This window comes from Indicator indicator, chromosome Z, assembly GCF_027791375.1.
Source record: "Indicator indicator isolate 239-I01 chromosome Z, UM_Iind_1.1, whole genome shotgun sequence".
NCBI lineage: Eukaryota > Metazoa > Chordata > Aves > Piciformes > Indicatoridae > Indicator > Indicator indicator.
The window spans coordinates 31,287,007-31,303,096 of record NC_072053.1 but is presented as its reverse complement, the minus strand read 5'-3'; the positions used below and the strand labels follow the sequence as shown (position 1 = coordinate 31,303,096).

Here is a 16,090-nt window from a genome sequence, read left to right as displayed (position 1 = left end):
ATGCAGGTTTGTATGAAGTAAAGAGGGCACATTACATTAAAACTATTTCTGGTATGTGTATGAGAGTTGGTACATGTGTCCATAAGATTTACTGCTTCAGATAGGATTTTTTCCTAACAACAGCTACTGACATTTATTTTTATTCTGACTTCTGTCATGTTAGCTGGGCTAGTTTCAGAAAAATATTGCACTATGTTTTGACTTTCAATTTGATGTTCAAACAAGAAGAATGAAAGCTTTTGGGCAGCTGTCACAGTTTATTAATACTTGTTGACGGCTTCATTCGCAGCCCATGATCCCAACATTGTTCTGATGGCCTTTTCGCTTTCAGTTTGGAAATATTAGTAAACCATGTTAAATAAATTCATTGAAAGAGTTATTTAAGAAAATAGAGTGCTTAAGAGTTAGTCAATGAAAATAGACACATTTCTACCAGAAATGTTACCTTTTATTACAGTAACAGAAAATACTAGAAGCCCTACTCCTAAATCAACAGTCTCGATTTATTTTGGAACCACCTTGTCAGTGACAAGGAGTGATTTACCTCAATTAGTATTTTTTAAACCACGAGACTACAATGAACAAGTTGAGATGCTTTAAGACACTGTTGCTGTGTGCCAGAGGCTTTAATCAGTTTGCTGTCTACAAAATATCTTTTTCCAGTCTTCAATATCTTGTTCCATCATTACATTTTAAAACAAAATGACAGAATTCATACTTTTTTACACAGGGAGACTGTTCAGGTCTGTTAACAGCAGACAATTCTATCAGTAAACTGCAGCTTCAAAAGATTCCTGTAAATTAGTAGTTCCTTAGAGGAAAAAAAAACCCCACAAACAGAAAACATGCAGTGCTCTTTACCACACACTAAGAAGAAAATAATAGGTTAGAATTTGATAGCACATTATTATTATTATTACCATGATTACTATTATTACATTTATATTGCAGTCACGCCTAAAGATCACAAGCAAATTATGCCCTATTTTGCTGAGCTCTGTCCAAATATATCATAAATGATGTTCCCTGCTAAAGGCCTAACAAGAGTGTATCGTATTTGGAGGGTCAATTTCTGCTTTTACTTACTCTAATGTAAATTGGATGTAACTATTAACTGAAAGCAAAATTTGGTGCTATTTGCATTAATATCTTATCGGCAGAGTTGGGAGCGATTCCTGCAATTAAAATGGCTTAATGCTTTATTATAAAACCTTTTTTCAGTTGCTTGTATAAACCTGCCAAACTTTTAACTCTTTGGGTTGCAATTTCCTGCAGAAGATGTCTGCCTTCATCTGAAGGTTTTTATGGTGTTTTCCATAAAAGTTACTAAGCTCTTTTCTACCCCAAGAAGAGACACGAGGATGATCAGAGGGCTGGGGCACCTCTCCTGTGAGAACAGACTGAGAGAGTTGGGGCTGTTCAGTCTGGAGAACTGGCCTTCCAGTATCTTAAGGGGGCCTACAAGAAAGCTGGGGAGGAACTTTATAGGGTGTCAGGTAGTGATGGGACTAGGGGGGAATGAAAAAAAAAATAGAAACAGGTAGATTCAGATTGGATGTTAGGAAGAAATTCTTCCCCATGAGGGTGGTGAGACACTGGAACAGGTTGCCCAGGGAGGTGGTAGAAGCCCCATCCCTGGAGGTTTTTAAGGCCAGGCTGGATGTAGCTCTGGGCAACTTGATCTAGTATGAGGTGTCCCTGCCCATGGCAGGGGCGGTTGGGACTAGATGATCCTTGAAGGTCCTTTCAACCCTAACAATTCTATGATTCTATTCTATGATTCTACACAGGAAAAGTGTTTTCCTGCTGCTGGTGGATCTTGTAACTGTGTTTGAGGCTTTAATGTGTTCATTGGTGAAGGGCTTTGTGTATGGCTGTGTTCAAAATTATACACTTTTGCCTTATTTCTAATAATAATTTTAAATACACACAAAGTTTCTCTCTGGAATATCCAGAAACGTGTTCACAAAGGTAAACTAACATATTTTTTAAAAGACTCTTATGAGGAGATGGTGCAGGTAGAATAATAAGACAAAAATGATAGGAATGTTTCTTTTGTCTTTTGTGATGGTTTGAAATTACCCACAAAATAAAATTGCCAGACTAGCTGAGTAGAAGCAAATAAAGCTGTATTTACAAGCAAAACTACAATCTAAAAATATGAAATGCAATGAATATGTACAAAATATACAATATTTACATGTATCTACAATTTATAAACAATGCAAGAACCCCCCTGGACAAAACCAAGGGGCTACTAATATATTCCTCTCTCCTCTCCTCCCACCCCTATATAAGGGAAAAGAGAAAGAAGAGCAGATGGTAGCTTGTTAGTACTTAGCCAAAACAAGAACACAGCCAAGGTCAGCAACAGCCAAGCAAAAGCCACCAGCTAGTATCTGCTAGAGTGAAGAACCAAGAAAGAGAAAGGTAGTTTATACAACTAACTTTATGTTACACATCAGACCAATGGGATTATTTAGACCTTATAATTATTTTTCTTTTGCATCCAATGGTAATTTATTTACATTCTACCACTTTCTTCTCAATCTGTGGAAAGTTTCCTAGGCATCAGCCTAAAACTGCCACATCTTTGAAAGTCAAGTAATAAAAAAGGGTAACCTTAGATCCATGATAGGGTGCCAGTGTGCAAAACACAGTGTGCTGAATGGGCATTTCAAATAGCTAGATTGTGCAATAAGTTATTACTGGACATTGGGGTAAGGTAAATTTAACTTACTCTTGGACAACATGTTTTCTTGCAGAATGAATGTAGAAGCAGTGATTGGAAACACGTTATTAAAATTGAGATGGCAACTTAAATGGAATTAATTTGTTTCCCCTACAAGAGACAGAATCAAAACTCACTTAGAATCATAAAGGGTTCGGGCTGGAAGGGACCTCCAAAGGTCATCTAGTCTGACCTCCCCAGCAGTTAGCAGACGTGCTGTGAGTCTTCTTCTCAACCACAGATATTCATGCAAAAGTGATCTCAAAGGTGTGAACAATATCATGGTTTATTTTATTGTTAATGATCTCTAGAAGATAAATTTCAGATTATGTTTTTCAGAGGTTTTTGTAAATATTATACATACTCGGGTGCATCAGCACTCTCTTTCTAATGTATCTAACTGAAGGTTATTTATTCAATGTTAGAGAAGAGTTAACATTTCAATTCTAAATCTTTCATGACAGATTGCACTTTCCAAATAGTTGTTACCTCCTCTTCTTTCTTCATATGCTTTTGTTACTCAATAGTTGTTACCTCATTATAGCACGTGAGGTGGCTATAATAATACCTGTGTCCCATTAGAAATAATGAATATTCTGGTCATTTTGAATTACTCTGACAGAGATTCTGTAAATCACTGACAGCTGGTGAAAGATACATTTTCACTACAAAAATGAGAAGTGATTCTGAAGTGAGCAGTAAGTCCTCAGATTTAACTTCAGTAGAGGAGGAAAAACTAGCATTTAAGGACTTTTTATAGGGAAATATGGGAATGTGGAAGACATGTCTGCAGGACATACCAGAGTACAAGGATTTTGCACTTCTTGGAAAAGACAAAGCAGTTAAAATGTGGCTTGCCTGTTGCATACAGTTGTGATCATACAGAGTTAAGATGGTTTGAATGGTGTCTTAAATATTTGATACCCTTGTGAGTTTAACTGTTGAGTGGCTTTGATTTCATAACTTTGATTTTGACATGGCTGTATTACATTACATTTTAGCTTTTGATTTTAACATTAGACAACTGTTCATGTACTTGTGTGGCATCTTTAATGGAATACTGCAAAGAAATTACTGTCTTTAGTTAATGAAATCATTATCACTTAATTTATCACTATAATGAGAAGAAAAATGAAATGCCTTATGTGAATCACATGAATATTTCATTCTCTATAATAACTGTACCACTAGAGGCATTGCAAAACACTGGATATCACTGTATGGCCTGTATTAAGTGTTATGTAGCTATTCATTGACAGTCTGGTTTTAAGAGAAACTTGGTATGAAGGGCATGTTCCTCTGATGGGTGTCTGCTCATCAGCATAAAACTCCAGTTTGTAAATTTGGAACTCCAAGAACGATAAACTCCTCTCTTCTCACTACAATTCTATGATTTTTTTTTTTTCCTGAGGAACAGTGTGGTGGGTTGACACCACCAAGCATCTAGGCCTCCACTTAGTCTCTCGCTCACTGCTCCAGGGATGGAGAAGAGAATCAGAAGGGCAAAAGTGATAAAAACTCAAGGGCTGAGCTGGAGAGTTGATTAAGTGAAAGGAAAAGAAAGAAAAAGCAAACCGGACATCAAAGGCAATCACTCACTACTTCCCACCAGCAGACTGTTGCCTAGCCGGCCTCTGAGCAGTGACTGCTTTGGAAACTCTTCCTCCCCCAGTTCTGCTGTTAAGTATGATGTTATGGGATATCCTGACCTCTTACCTACACATAGCCTACTCAGTTGAGGGGTAGGTTGAGAAACCAAGAAAGCCTTGATGGTGCGCAAGCACTATTCAACAATAGCTATAACATCAGTGCATTATCGATTCTGGTTGTAAACCTAAAGCACAGCACCATATGGGCTGCTATGAGGAAAACTCTGTCCCAGCCAGACCTGGTAGAAGAGGCAATGCATTTTGAACTAGACATTTAAAATACTGTGACTTACCTTTTTTGTAGACTCATTAATGCTTGGGTTTTATTTCTCTAACTGATACAGGATTGTTGTGGTTTTAAACCCAACTGGAGATGAGTGCCACAGGGCCACTCACAGAACTGCCCCTCACTCCTGTCCTTCCTCCAGGTAGGATGGGAAGGAGAAATTGTGAAAAAAATTCCAAACCCCTGTGGGTTGAGACAAGGAGAGTTTAATAGAACAATAGAGAATTGGAATAACAATAGCAAAGAAAGTCACATTTGCCAACAAATACTATAAAAAGTGACACTCATACAGGGAGCATGACATTTATGGTTGTGAACAGTATAGGTATGGACCTGTACTGTTTAATATTTTTATCAATCATATAGACAGTGGGATCGAGTACACCATCAGCAAGTTTGCAGTTGACACCAAGCTGAGTGGTGCTTTTGATATGCCAGAGGGACAGGATGTCATCCAGAGGGACCTGGACAGGCTGGAGAGGTGGGCCCAGGTGAACCTCATGAAGTTCAAGAAGAGCAAATGCAGGATTCCGCAGCTGGACCAGAAGAATCCTCACTATCAGTACAGACTGGGGGATGAGGTGATAGAAAGCAGCCAGGTGGAAAAGGACTTGGGGGTGCTGATGAGAAGCTGGACATGAGCAGACAGTGTGCGCTTGCAGCCCAGAAGGCAAATCACATCCTGGACTGCATCAAGAGAAGTGTGGCCAGCAGATCCAGAGAGGTCATTCTGCCACTTTCCTCTGGTGAGATCTCACCTGGAGTGCTGTGTCCAGGTCTGGAGCCTCAGTACAAGAAGTGGTGGAGCAGGTCCAGACAAGGCCCACAAAAATGGTCGGGGGATTGGAACACCTCTGCTATGAGGAGAGGCTGAAGGAGCTGGGGTTGTTCAGCCTGGAGAAGAGATGGCTCTGGGGAGACCTAATAGAGACCTTCTAGTACCTGAAGGAGTACCTACAAGGAGGATGGAGAGAGACTGTTTACAAAGTGTTAGGATGAGGGGCAATGGCTTCAACCTAGAGAAGAGTAGATTTAGATTGGATGTTAGGAACAAGTTCTTTAGCATGAGGGTGGTGGCACACTGGAACAGGTTGCCCAGGGAGGTGGTTGAGGCCCCCTCCCTGGAGATATTCAAAGTGAGGCTCAACAGGGCTCTGGACAACTTGATCTAGTTGAGGATGCCCCTGGTTACTGCAGAGGGTGTTGGACTATATGACCTCTGGAGATCTCTTCCAACCCAACCCGTTCTATGATTTTATTTATGATTGAATACCCTGTTGGCTTGCTCTCCTGAGTGTGGTGCCTCCCAACTTCTTGTGAAGAAAATTAACCTTGTCCTAGCCAAACCAGAACATTTTCAATCCCTTATTCTGTACCATCTATGTCACATACAGCACAGGTTTTTAGTGATCAACATGATACAATTTAATTCACTGTCTGTCCTCACCAAAACTGCATCACCTTGCAGTACTGAGCTGAATTCTGTATCTTCTAACATTTTCCATCATGTTCACCCAGGTTCTTGAGGAAAAGCCATCCCCTGGGTGGGTTTGCCTTTGCTTCAGGCAGAACTAACTCAGACCATCTTCTCTAATATATTCCTGTGCACTATGGGGACTTTACCCTCTTCTACAGGGGAATTTTCATTGGGCAAGGCCAGTTCAATTGGCGGATATTCTGGTGTTAACTAACCATGGGACTTGAGCCAAATGCTTGTCCCAATGTTTAAAGTTCCCGCCCCATGTTGCTTTCACTGTAGCTTTTACCAGTGTCTTGTAGTGTTTCATTTTCCCTGGCAGCTGGTGCTTGATAAGGGGATGTGATACACCCAGGCAGCACTGTGATTTTTGGTGCATTTGTCTATGAGGCTGTCTAGGAAATGAGTCCTATTGTCTGCTTAAATTCTTTCTGGGGTGCTGTGTTGCCATAAGACTTACTGTTCAAGTCCCAGGATGGTGTTCTGGGTGATGGCAGAGGGGACACAGGGTAGGTTTATAGCCATCCAGTGCTCACTTCCACCATTGCCTTGGCAGGTTTGTGGAAATGCGATGCAGTCAGTCTGCCAGGCCAGTCCATGTTTCAGCCGTCATCTTCCATACCACAAAGGCTTTAACCTCTTGGCTTGCTTGACTGTAGCACGTTTCATATTCATGGATAATGTGCACAGATGTGTCCATGTTTAAAACCAATATTTGATCTTGGGCCCATCTGTGTGTAGCATCTCTTTCTTGATGGCCTGACATGTCACAGGCCACTGACTTGTAAATTCTTAGTCCTTACTGTTGCCATTCCAAATCCATTAGAGCCACTTCAGTCTCAGCAACCTGATCTGCCTGCTGGTTATTTTGATGTTCTTCAGTTAGCTTGATGCTTGTGTACACAGCCACTCATTTCTAGTTAGACTCTCTTCAGCTTCCAGTGCACTTCCCTGTCACCCCAGAAATACAAATGGGTTCAAGACTTCTGCAGCTGGATGGCATAGGGTACACTGTGCACTAGTATGCACTAGAGCCTTACACTCCTGTGTGTATGGTATGCCAGGCCATCAGATCCACACAGTCCAGTAAACCAAATAGTCCTTTTCCTCCACCTAGCTGGAGGCAGATGCCTTCAAATCCTGGTCAGAATTCTGCACTTCTTGTGAAAATGACATGGTTCCTTCAGGAGAATCATAAGTTAGATTAGCCCTTCTATTCTTTTCTGTTTTCTATTGTTTTCTGTTTTCTATTCTTTTCTGTTTTCTGTTCTTTTCTATTTTCTATTAGTTGCTGTTTTCTGTTCTTTACTATTTTCTGTTATTTTCTATTATTTTTTGTTTTCTACTACTATTTTATATTATTTTCTATTTTCTCCCCTCTCCCCTCTCCCCTCTCCCTCTCCCTCTCCCTCTCCCTCTCCCTCTCCCTCTCCCTCTCCCTCTCCCTCTCCCTCTCCCTCTCCCTCTCCCTCTCCCTCTCCCTCTCCCTCTCCCTCTCCCTCTCCCTCTCCCTCTCCTTCTCCTTCTCCCTCCGGTACTGGGTACCTCTCTCTATGGTGGTTTGCTTGCCTAGGTGACATGTAACATCTTTCTTGAAAGAGTACCTTTCCTTCATGCCTGACAGAAGTTGCTTTCAGAGACTGAGGATCTCTGTTGTCCACACACCTTCTCAGCGCCCCTTTCCCTAGACAAGCATCCCAGCTGTGTGACTTCCCTATCTTCTAATTCAAAACTATTGACCTTGTTATCCCAAGCATCACAACAGCAGGGTGGTAATATGCTTGCCTGGAGGGCGTCCAAAATCTTTTCATTTGACTCACAGCTGACTCTGGGATAGGGATCAGATGCTCTTTGTCCTGTTCTTGTGATGGCCCCATTTTGTCATTGTCCTTCATAAGGAGAACTGATTTTCTTGTGTATTGTTTTTTTTCTGGATAAGGGTGACTGATACCATCATAGGCTGGTTCTTTGGAGCTGCTACTGGTCTGTCTTTAGCCTCAGAGACCGCTTTCCTTTGAGGATGCTGAGTAGTGTTGAAAAGGACTTGGCAAGGCCCCAGCACATTGCAGTGATTTGTGTCTCTGGGGATCTGCCAGGTTGGCAACATATTGTTCCAAATATTTTACTAGTTTATCAGAATTCTACTTTTGTTCAGAGGTGAAATGTCAAACATTGAAGATGACCACTTCCCTAGACACCTTTACTGTCCCACACACCCTGCCAGTCATAACTGCCCAACCTTGGGGAAGATCACTGGTTGGTATTCTTGGAAAAATATTGTGTAACTGAGCAATACCCTGGGCCACATTCAGGAGATGCAGCAACAAAAGCATGCTGGCTTGGACATCCCAAGGATACTCAAAATTGTCAAAAGCTGAGAGTCTCTTCCCCTGTCTTGCCCATAAATGGAGTAAAATTACTAATAAACAAGAATGCGGCATCCAAATAGCAGCTTTAAGGATTTATGTAATACCACCATGCAAACAGATGGACCTACATTGTGAAAATGGACTATTTAGCTAATACAAAAAGTGTGTATAACAAAATTGTTTTAACAGGCTTTGGTCTGGTGGTCTTGAACCTTCAGGTTCCACATTGGGTGCCAAAAAAAGACTGTCATTTAAGTTTAAGGGTTTAAGGTTTAAGGGTTTAAGATCTGTACAATCTTTGTTTATATCAAACTTTTTTTACCTAAGAAGTGACTGAAAATTAAATTCTCTTTTCAGCTGCTTTCAGAAATGTCTGGAATAGTTCAGGTCATTGTGAATGGCTGTATTTACTTGTTTGTGTGTCCCACCTTCCTTGTCTTTTTTTTTTTTTACTTATTAGTACAAAGTCAACAGTACTACTTATGGGTGAACAGGGATATGCTTGTCCCTGTCTTCTGTGCATGTCGCAGCACTTTAGCCAAATACATCTTGCTAATTTTGGGCACAGAAGTTGTCTGGATTTGTTTTCGGAAAGGGTCAATACTGTGTTATGGGAATTCAAGGGAGTTAAACAGCATTTACTCACATTTTGGAAGTGTGATGTACAGATGCAGGTCACAGCAGACCTGAAGCTGTGCTCTACTTTTGTCACCTAACAGCCTGTAATAAAGGGAAGGGATTATATAACTTAGGTACTCCAGATTCTTAGTGATGCAGTAGGCATCAGAATGTGGATCAAACTTTGATCTCCAGGATTATTTCTGAATGGTTTTAAAAAATTTTCTGATGAAGGAAATGACAAACTTATTTTAACACTTAATCATTTTTGTGTAAATTGTCTGTGATTTTGTGTGCCTGACATAAGTTACAATATTGGAAAGTTTTAAGCGTTTGCATGAGTGAAGAACACATTTTCGTTGTGTCCATGTACAAGTGGCCAGTCACTATTACATAATTATTTTCTGTACCATGTCTAATGCTTTGGCACTACTTTTATTATGTCTGTAGGGTTAGTATAAATGAAGTACTGCAACAAATTCTTCTTCCATTGTAACCTTGTACAGCTTTCTTTTTTTAAAATGTAAGGGAATACGTTTTTAAAATACTACTGGGAGGAATTTTTCATTTTGTGTACTGAAGCCCTACATCAGACCCAAGTGGAGGGTGTTTTGCTAAATTAATCTTAGAAATGAATCTTGATGTTTAAAAGTATGTAACCAACCTGCAGTTCCTTTAAGTTGAAACATTAAGGAGGATGTATGAAGTAAAAAGCAAATCTTTGCTTTAACTTCTGGTGTGTATTAGGGACGTATAATTCAAGACACAGTGAAGACAATTAACAAATCACACACACCCTCACCAATGTCTAAACATGGCTAGAAAAGGTAAAATATTAGTCTTGTTATCTACACAGAGAATGCTAATGCCTATAATTGGTCATTGCCTGACCCTTACATTTTTTTCTGTCCAGATAACTGTCAGTCTGGAAGCTAATTTTGTGTTTTTCTGTGAAATCTTTCAGTGGTGTTATCAGGGAGAGTGCGTACCTTTTGGCACTTGGCCCCAGAGCATAGATGGGGGTTGGGGTCCGTGGTCAATATGGGGAGAGTGCAGCAGGACCTGCGGGGGAGGAGTCTCCTCATCTATAAGACACTGTGACAGTCCAGCGTAAGTAGCTAAAGTAAGCCAGAGCCAACAAAAAGACACATTTGGAAATTATTCAAAACTGTGGTTTTGCATGTTATCTGTAAAAATGTTTTGCTAGTTTGCCAACATTCGTCTTCAGAATAGCAGACAGAAACACTTAAACAGGAGAAGTTCACTAGACATACTCTGCACATTTTTAATGTATCTTATGTACTGTAAAAGATACCTGGATTTATATTTAGCAGTAACCAGAATTAATTTCTTTCTGCAACTTGTTGTCCATACAAAAAATATTCTAATTATCCCTTTGATAGATCTATTTTTTAAGATACATTAATCTCAAATGCTTGTCTAGAATATAAGTATTGCTAGTTACTTATTAAAAAACAGCACAGTATTTCCAAACTTTTACATACTACTGCTTACATATAAACTATAGTTGCGTTATGTTACATACAATATATTTATATGCTGTCATGACCAACACTTAGTCGTGACTTCACACTGACTCTTAAAACAATTCAGCAACTTGTTCTTGCCACTACTCCCTCTTGGTCCATCTGCTGTCTCTCAAGAGGGGCCAACTTCTCCTCTACAGCTTGATCTGTTGTTTGTGTCTGTACTGGTCCTGTTGTCTGTCTGCTTTCCAATGTCCTGAGTGCTGTTCCAGAGAAGATCTGTGTCCGGTAAGTGTTCTCACTGTCACTGTACTTTTTAGGTGAGGAATGCTTGCTTATTTCCATTGCTGTTCTTTGATGAATGAATCACTGCCTTTTTTCCTGTCGCTGCTTGCAGTGTTGCGGTTGCCTCTTCACAGCTATAGGTCATCACAGAAGGATAGTTTTGTAACTCTATACTCATTCTTGTCAGGTCTATAATTTCTATTTCCATCACCATTATTAGTTTTTAAGGCCACTTTTTCTTGAAAACATTAAGCTTTTGTGCTTCCTTCTTTGCAAATCCATTCCATGGCTTTTTTCACTCCTTTCTTTTGTTCTTATCTCTGTGCACTTAGGTTCTTTGTTGCTGGTACCCATGTTTTGCAAGCAAGGCTGTACATCAGCTTTCCACTGCACTCTGCAAGGCAGGCACCATAATGTCACATTACTGCTGCTTAAGGTGGTTCACCTTCTAGTATTAGCAATAACTATCAAATCTGGCAAATAGCACTACTTAATGAATTCAAAAGCAGAAATTATACATATACATTGATAACATGTCAGACTGTATTACTGAGAGAATTATAAATGATATTTTTTTTTCACAGCAGTATGTAAAAAAACTAGTGAGATGTTTGTTTGGAGCATGAGTAATTTCCTAAGATTTTTTTTAACTACTCCTGTCACCATTTATATGGGTTAGTATGTTGAAAGGTGATTACGCTTCACATGTTTAGCAGTACAGTGAGCAAATGCATTTGGGGGGAGTATGTCTGCATTAGGAAAAAATAAATGATTTTGGATCAAGGATAGCATTGCCTGATCAAATATCTGTAATGTAAAAAGTAGTAGTGATTTTCTTTTTAGTTAAGTGTAAATTCTTTTGTTTCTTCATTAGATAACAAACAACAAATGTTTTTCATTTCTGCTTTCAAATTAAGAGCCAAAGAGCTGAGGTCTGAATAGTCTTCCAATTCCATTTAAGTCAGTGTAAATTCATTATTTGACCTCTGTGCAGATAAACAGTGTTCTTGGACAGTTTGGGAATTTAGAAAGCCAGTTTCTTATACACAATAATAGAAGTCTGCTTAATTTGCTGAGATTTAATACTGCTTAATTCAAATCAGAATCAGACCCTGAAACTGGAAAATACAGTCTTTTATGGCTTCAGTATTTAGGAGGCAGTGTTTCTTCCTTTTATTGTATTGAATGCATAACATGAAAAGATTAAAAGAAGAAAAGAAAATCACATAGGTTGTTTACACATTTCTCATTCTCTTACAAATCAAGCAAATAACTAAAAAAAAAATGCTTTTTTTGTTCGAATGTTCAAAATACAGTTGAGCTACAGTGTTTGGGATCTAGGCAAACTAAATATACATGATTTTCAAGAGCCTACTATTGTTGTGTATCTGCTCCAATTCATATCAATGCCACAGTGCTTATTAAACAAAATATTTTAAAATCTCACCTTAATACTTCCACAATTTTATTTTTATTTATATAACATACATCTCTTGGACTTGTGTTTGTAGTGATAATACATTAGTATATCTCATGAACTTGTGTTTGTATTAATACATATATTAATACATAAAACATGTTTTTCCAGGCCTTCAGGTGGAGGCAAATACTGTCTTGGAGAAAGGAAGCGATATCGCTCCTGTAATACTGACGTAAGTAAATTTTATTCGACTATAAAAGTATAATCAGCTGGTCTGTTTTATGTTTTGGCAACAATGGATGCATTTTTTCCCAATTTAGAAAAAGCTGTTAATTTTGAATTTTGTTGGGAAGCAGTAGGACACCTCTATGTGACAGGCAACCCTATGTGTTCTGCTGAACGTTAGGATCCTTGCCTCAGTGTCATACCCAGCCAATGCCTTCACATTAACACCTGAAGTGAGTTCAACTTCAGCATCCATGTTTAAGGTGAACGGGGAGCATTCTACATCAGAGCAAAGGACTGTCTAAAAAAGGTCATAAATTTAGTGTATGCTTCACTAGACTAGTACAGGTTTGTTTCTGTGTTTTTCAGTCAAAGTGTTGTGTACTACTAAGTTAAGTGCCTTATCAATATCTAAGCATATTCCACTATCCTCTTAAATAAACCATGAACCATAAAACATCTTAGATGGTAAAACCTATTCTTATGCAAGTATTAGTATTTATCCTTCTTTTGAACCTGCATCAGTCACGTTTCTAATGGCTTTTCTGTTTATTTGTAATTGATATTATGACAAACTGCAACCTAGAATATTTTACCTGTCCTTTTCAAATACTTTCTTTTTATACATTCACACTGTATCAGTTTGTGCACACAGTCTAAGACTGGTTTAAAAATTTACATTGGCACACTGGAGCTCTCCTCCCCTTAACTCTTTGAGGTAAATTTGTTCAGGCATTCTTATTTAAAATCCTTATCTCCAACAGATATTATTTAGCACTGTTTATCATGTTATAATATTTTATGTCTTGTTGTCAGACACTTTTCAGATAGTTTTTTATTAGTTGGTTTTTCTTCCCTTATTCTCTCTGTATTCTGAGAGGAAGCTTAGAAAGTCACAGAAGGAACATTTACAAGTTATCTGAGGAGGCCATTCGGGCTGTTTCCTGTCTCAAAGGCAAAATCAGCTGTAATTAAACTGCTATTAACTGGTGGCTAGGCAGCTGACTTGTTTTGAAATACCTCCATCTTGGGCTGCATCCTTAGGATTCTTGAATATCCTTACAGTCAGTAAAGTTTTCATAAAGTTTTCTTGCTCTGGCAGGGGGGTTGGACCTGATGATCCCTTGAGGTCCCTTCCAACCTCTGATATACTGTGATACTGTGAAAATATAGCATGTGTTTTCCTATGGATTAAGAAGGAAGAAGACAGCTGAAAATGTTCCTTCTAAGGGAGCCTGTGCTGTGTTTGCAGACTACTGCCATATCTGTACTTAGTCTTATATAGAGTAGAAAGGCTCACTGTGTTAATGGCCTTTTGGATTCCAGTACTGCAAATCTTCCTGAAGCATGGTGCCCAAGACTGCAAAGGATTCTGTCTGAGATCTGTCACAGTTAACTATAACTTTGAACTTAGTCTGTGATCTTAGTGATGGGATTCCATTTATTTGGTTCAGTATTGTGTGCATTTTTCTTACAGGAGTGACAATATTTATTTACTCTGTGTTGATCTGTAATGTCCAAATCCCTCTCAAAAGACGTGCTGTTTAGGAAGTCATCCTTCAGCCTGTGCTTGCACAGTTGATTGTCCTTATACAAGTGTAGAAATTTCCCTCCATTGTATTATTTCAAACCAACACACTCTAACTTATCAGCATCTTTTAAAATTCTGTTCCTCTATTCCAATATTAATTCCCCACCTATACTCATATTTCAATCACTTATTTTAAAAAGATACTGGAAAGGAAACTTTGCATTACATTACCTAGGTCTTAAATCTTGAGCAACAGCAGACTGGGGCCAGGTGAATTGAAAACTGGCTCGACAACAGAGTTCAGAGGGTCATCATCAGGGGCACAGAGTCAACTTGGAGGCCTGTGGCAAGTGGTGTTCCCCAGGGATTGATACTTGGTCCAGTTTTGTTCAGTATCTTTATCAACGACCTGGATGAGGTGATTGAGAATACCCTCAGCAGGTTTGCTGGTGATAGAAGACTGTGGGGGTTGGCTGACACCTGTCAGGCTGTGCAGCCATCCAATGTGACCTGGACAGGCTGGAGAGCTGGGTGCAGGCAAACCTCATGAAGTTCAATAAGGACAAGTGCAGAGTTCTACATCTGGGGAGGAAAAATAACAGGCACCAGTACAGGTTAGGGGCTGCCCTGCTGGAAGGCAGCTCTACAGAGAAAGACCTTGGAGTGCTGGTGGACAGCAAGTTCTCCATGGAACAACAATGTACCCTTGTGGCCAGGAAAGCCAGTGGTATCCTGGGATGCATCAAGATAGGTCCAGCAGGTCTAGGGAAGTTCTTCTACCTCTCTACTCTGCTCTGGTAAGACCACACCTGGAATACTGCATCCAGGGCTCCCCAGTTCAAGAAAGAGACCTGCTGGAGAGAATCCAATGGAGAGCCATGAGGGTGATTAGGGGACTTGAGCGTCTACCCTGTGAAGAGAGACTGAGATCCCTGGGGCTGTTTAGTCTTGAGAAGAGGAGGCTGAGAGGGGATCTCATTGATAAATATCTCAGGAGTGGCTGTCAAGTGGAGGGGGCCAGGGTTCACACTTGAATATAGAAGATTTCATCTCAACATGAGGAGAAACTTCTTTACAGTGAGGGTGATAGAACACTGGAACAGGCTGCCAGGGGGGTTGTGAAGACTCCTTCTCTGGAGACGTTCAAAAGTTGCCTGGATGCATTCCTGTGTGGACTACCCTAAGTGATCCTGCTTTGGCAGGGGGGTTGGACCCGATGATCTCTTCAGGTCCCTTCCAACCTCTGAGATACTGTGATACTCTGAATTAGTAAATGCCAATTCTTGCAGTTTAATAAGTTTTTTTTAGCATATATTTCCGGTATAGTTTTCCAGTGCATAAATGCATTGGTATTTACATAAGTTTAGATTTACTGCCTTAATGGTTTCAGCAATTGTAGTCTGTTTGGTTTATAGGAATATTTAGGGTTCTACATAACTAAGAATTGCTGAGACTAGTAGATTTTGTTTCAAGATTGATGATAGTTCGTTGTGCTTGGCAATTTTTACGGAATGGTATGTTTGATTAATGTAAGCATTAAGAGCATGCAGATATGCCATTGTTCTTAGGAAAAATATGTTGTTTGTACATCTTCTATGTTGAAGTTTATTTTGCAATGTCAACATTCACTGCCTAGCTGTAATAGTATGAACTGTAAAGCTCATACTATTCATAAACCAAAAAACACTCTTTCACTTCATTTTGCTTCCAGAGATGGGTTAGTTCTCTTGCCTTTTCTTTTGACTAGTTCAATTCTTTGGACACAGTGCACACACTCCTATTGTTTCTCATCAAATGCTTCCAAAGCTGTATAAGACTTATTAATTCTAAAGGCATCTGCTAATGGAAACATTGAGATCAGCAGAAAAGAATACCAGCTAATGAGTTCTGGAAACAAAAGGGTGGTAGAACACACTCATCAGAAACTTATTTTCTACCACCAATCACACTGTCTCTAACAAAAATATATGTATTTTTCCCAACCAAAGTATTTTTAATTAAAAAAAACGCAA

General features: G+C 39.4%; 1 protein-coding gene across 1 annotated transcript in view; it reads left to right on the top strand.

Moving 5' to 3' along the window:
- Positions 1-16,090, top strand: part of ADAMTS6 (ADAM metallopeptidase with thrombospondin type 1 motif 6) — a 149,724-nt gene that overhangs the window by 93,185 nt on the left and 40,449 nt on the right. Inside the window, exons 12-13 of the mRNA XM_054397495.1 lie at positions 10,095-10,240; positions 12,491-12,554. Coding sequence (XP_054253470.1) covers positions 10,095-10,240; positions 12,491-12,554 — 210 coding nt within the window. The remainder of the gene's footprint in view (positions 1-10,094; positions 10,241-12,490; positions 12,555-16,090) is intronic.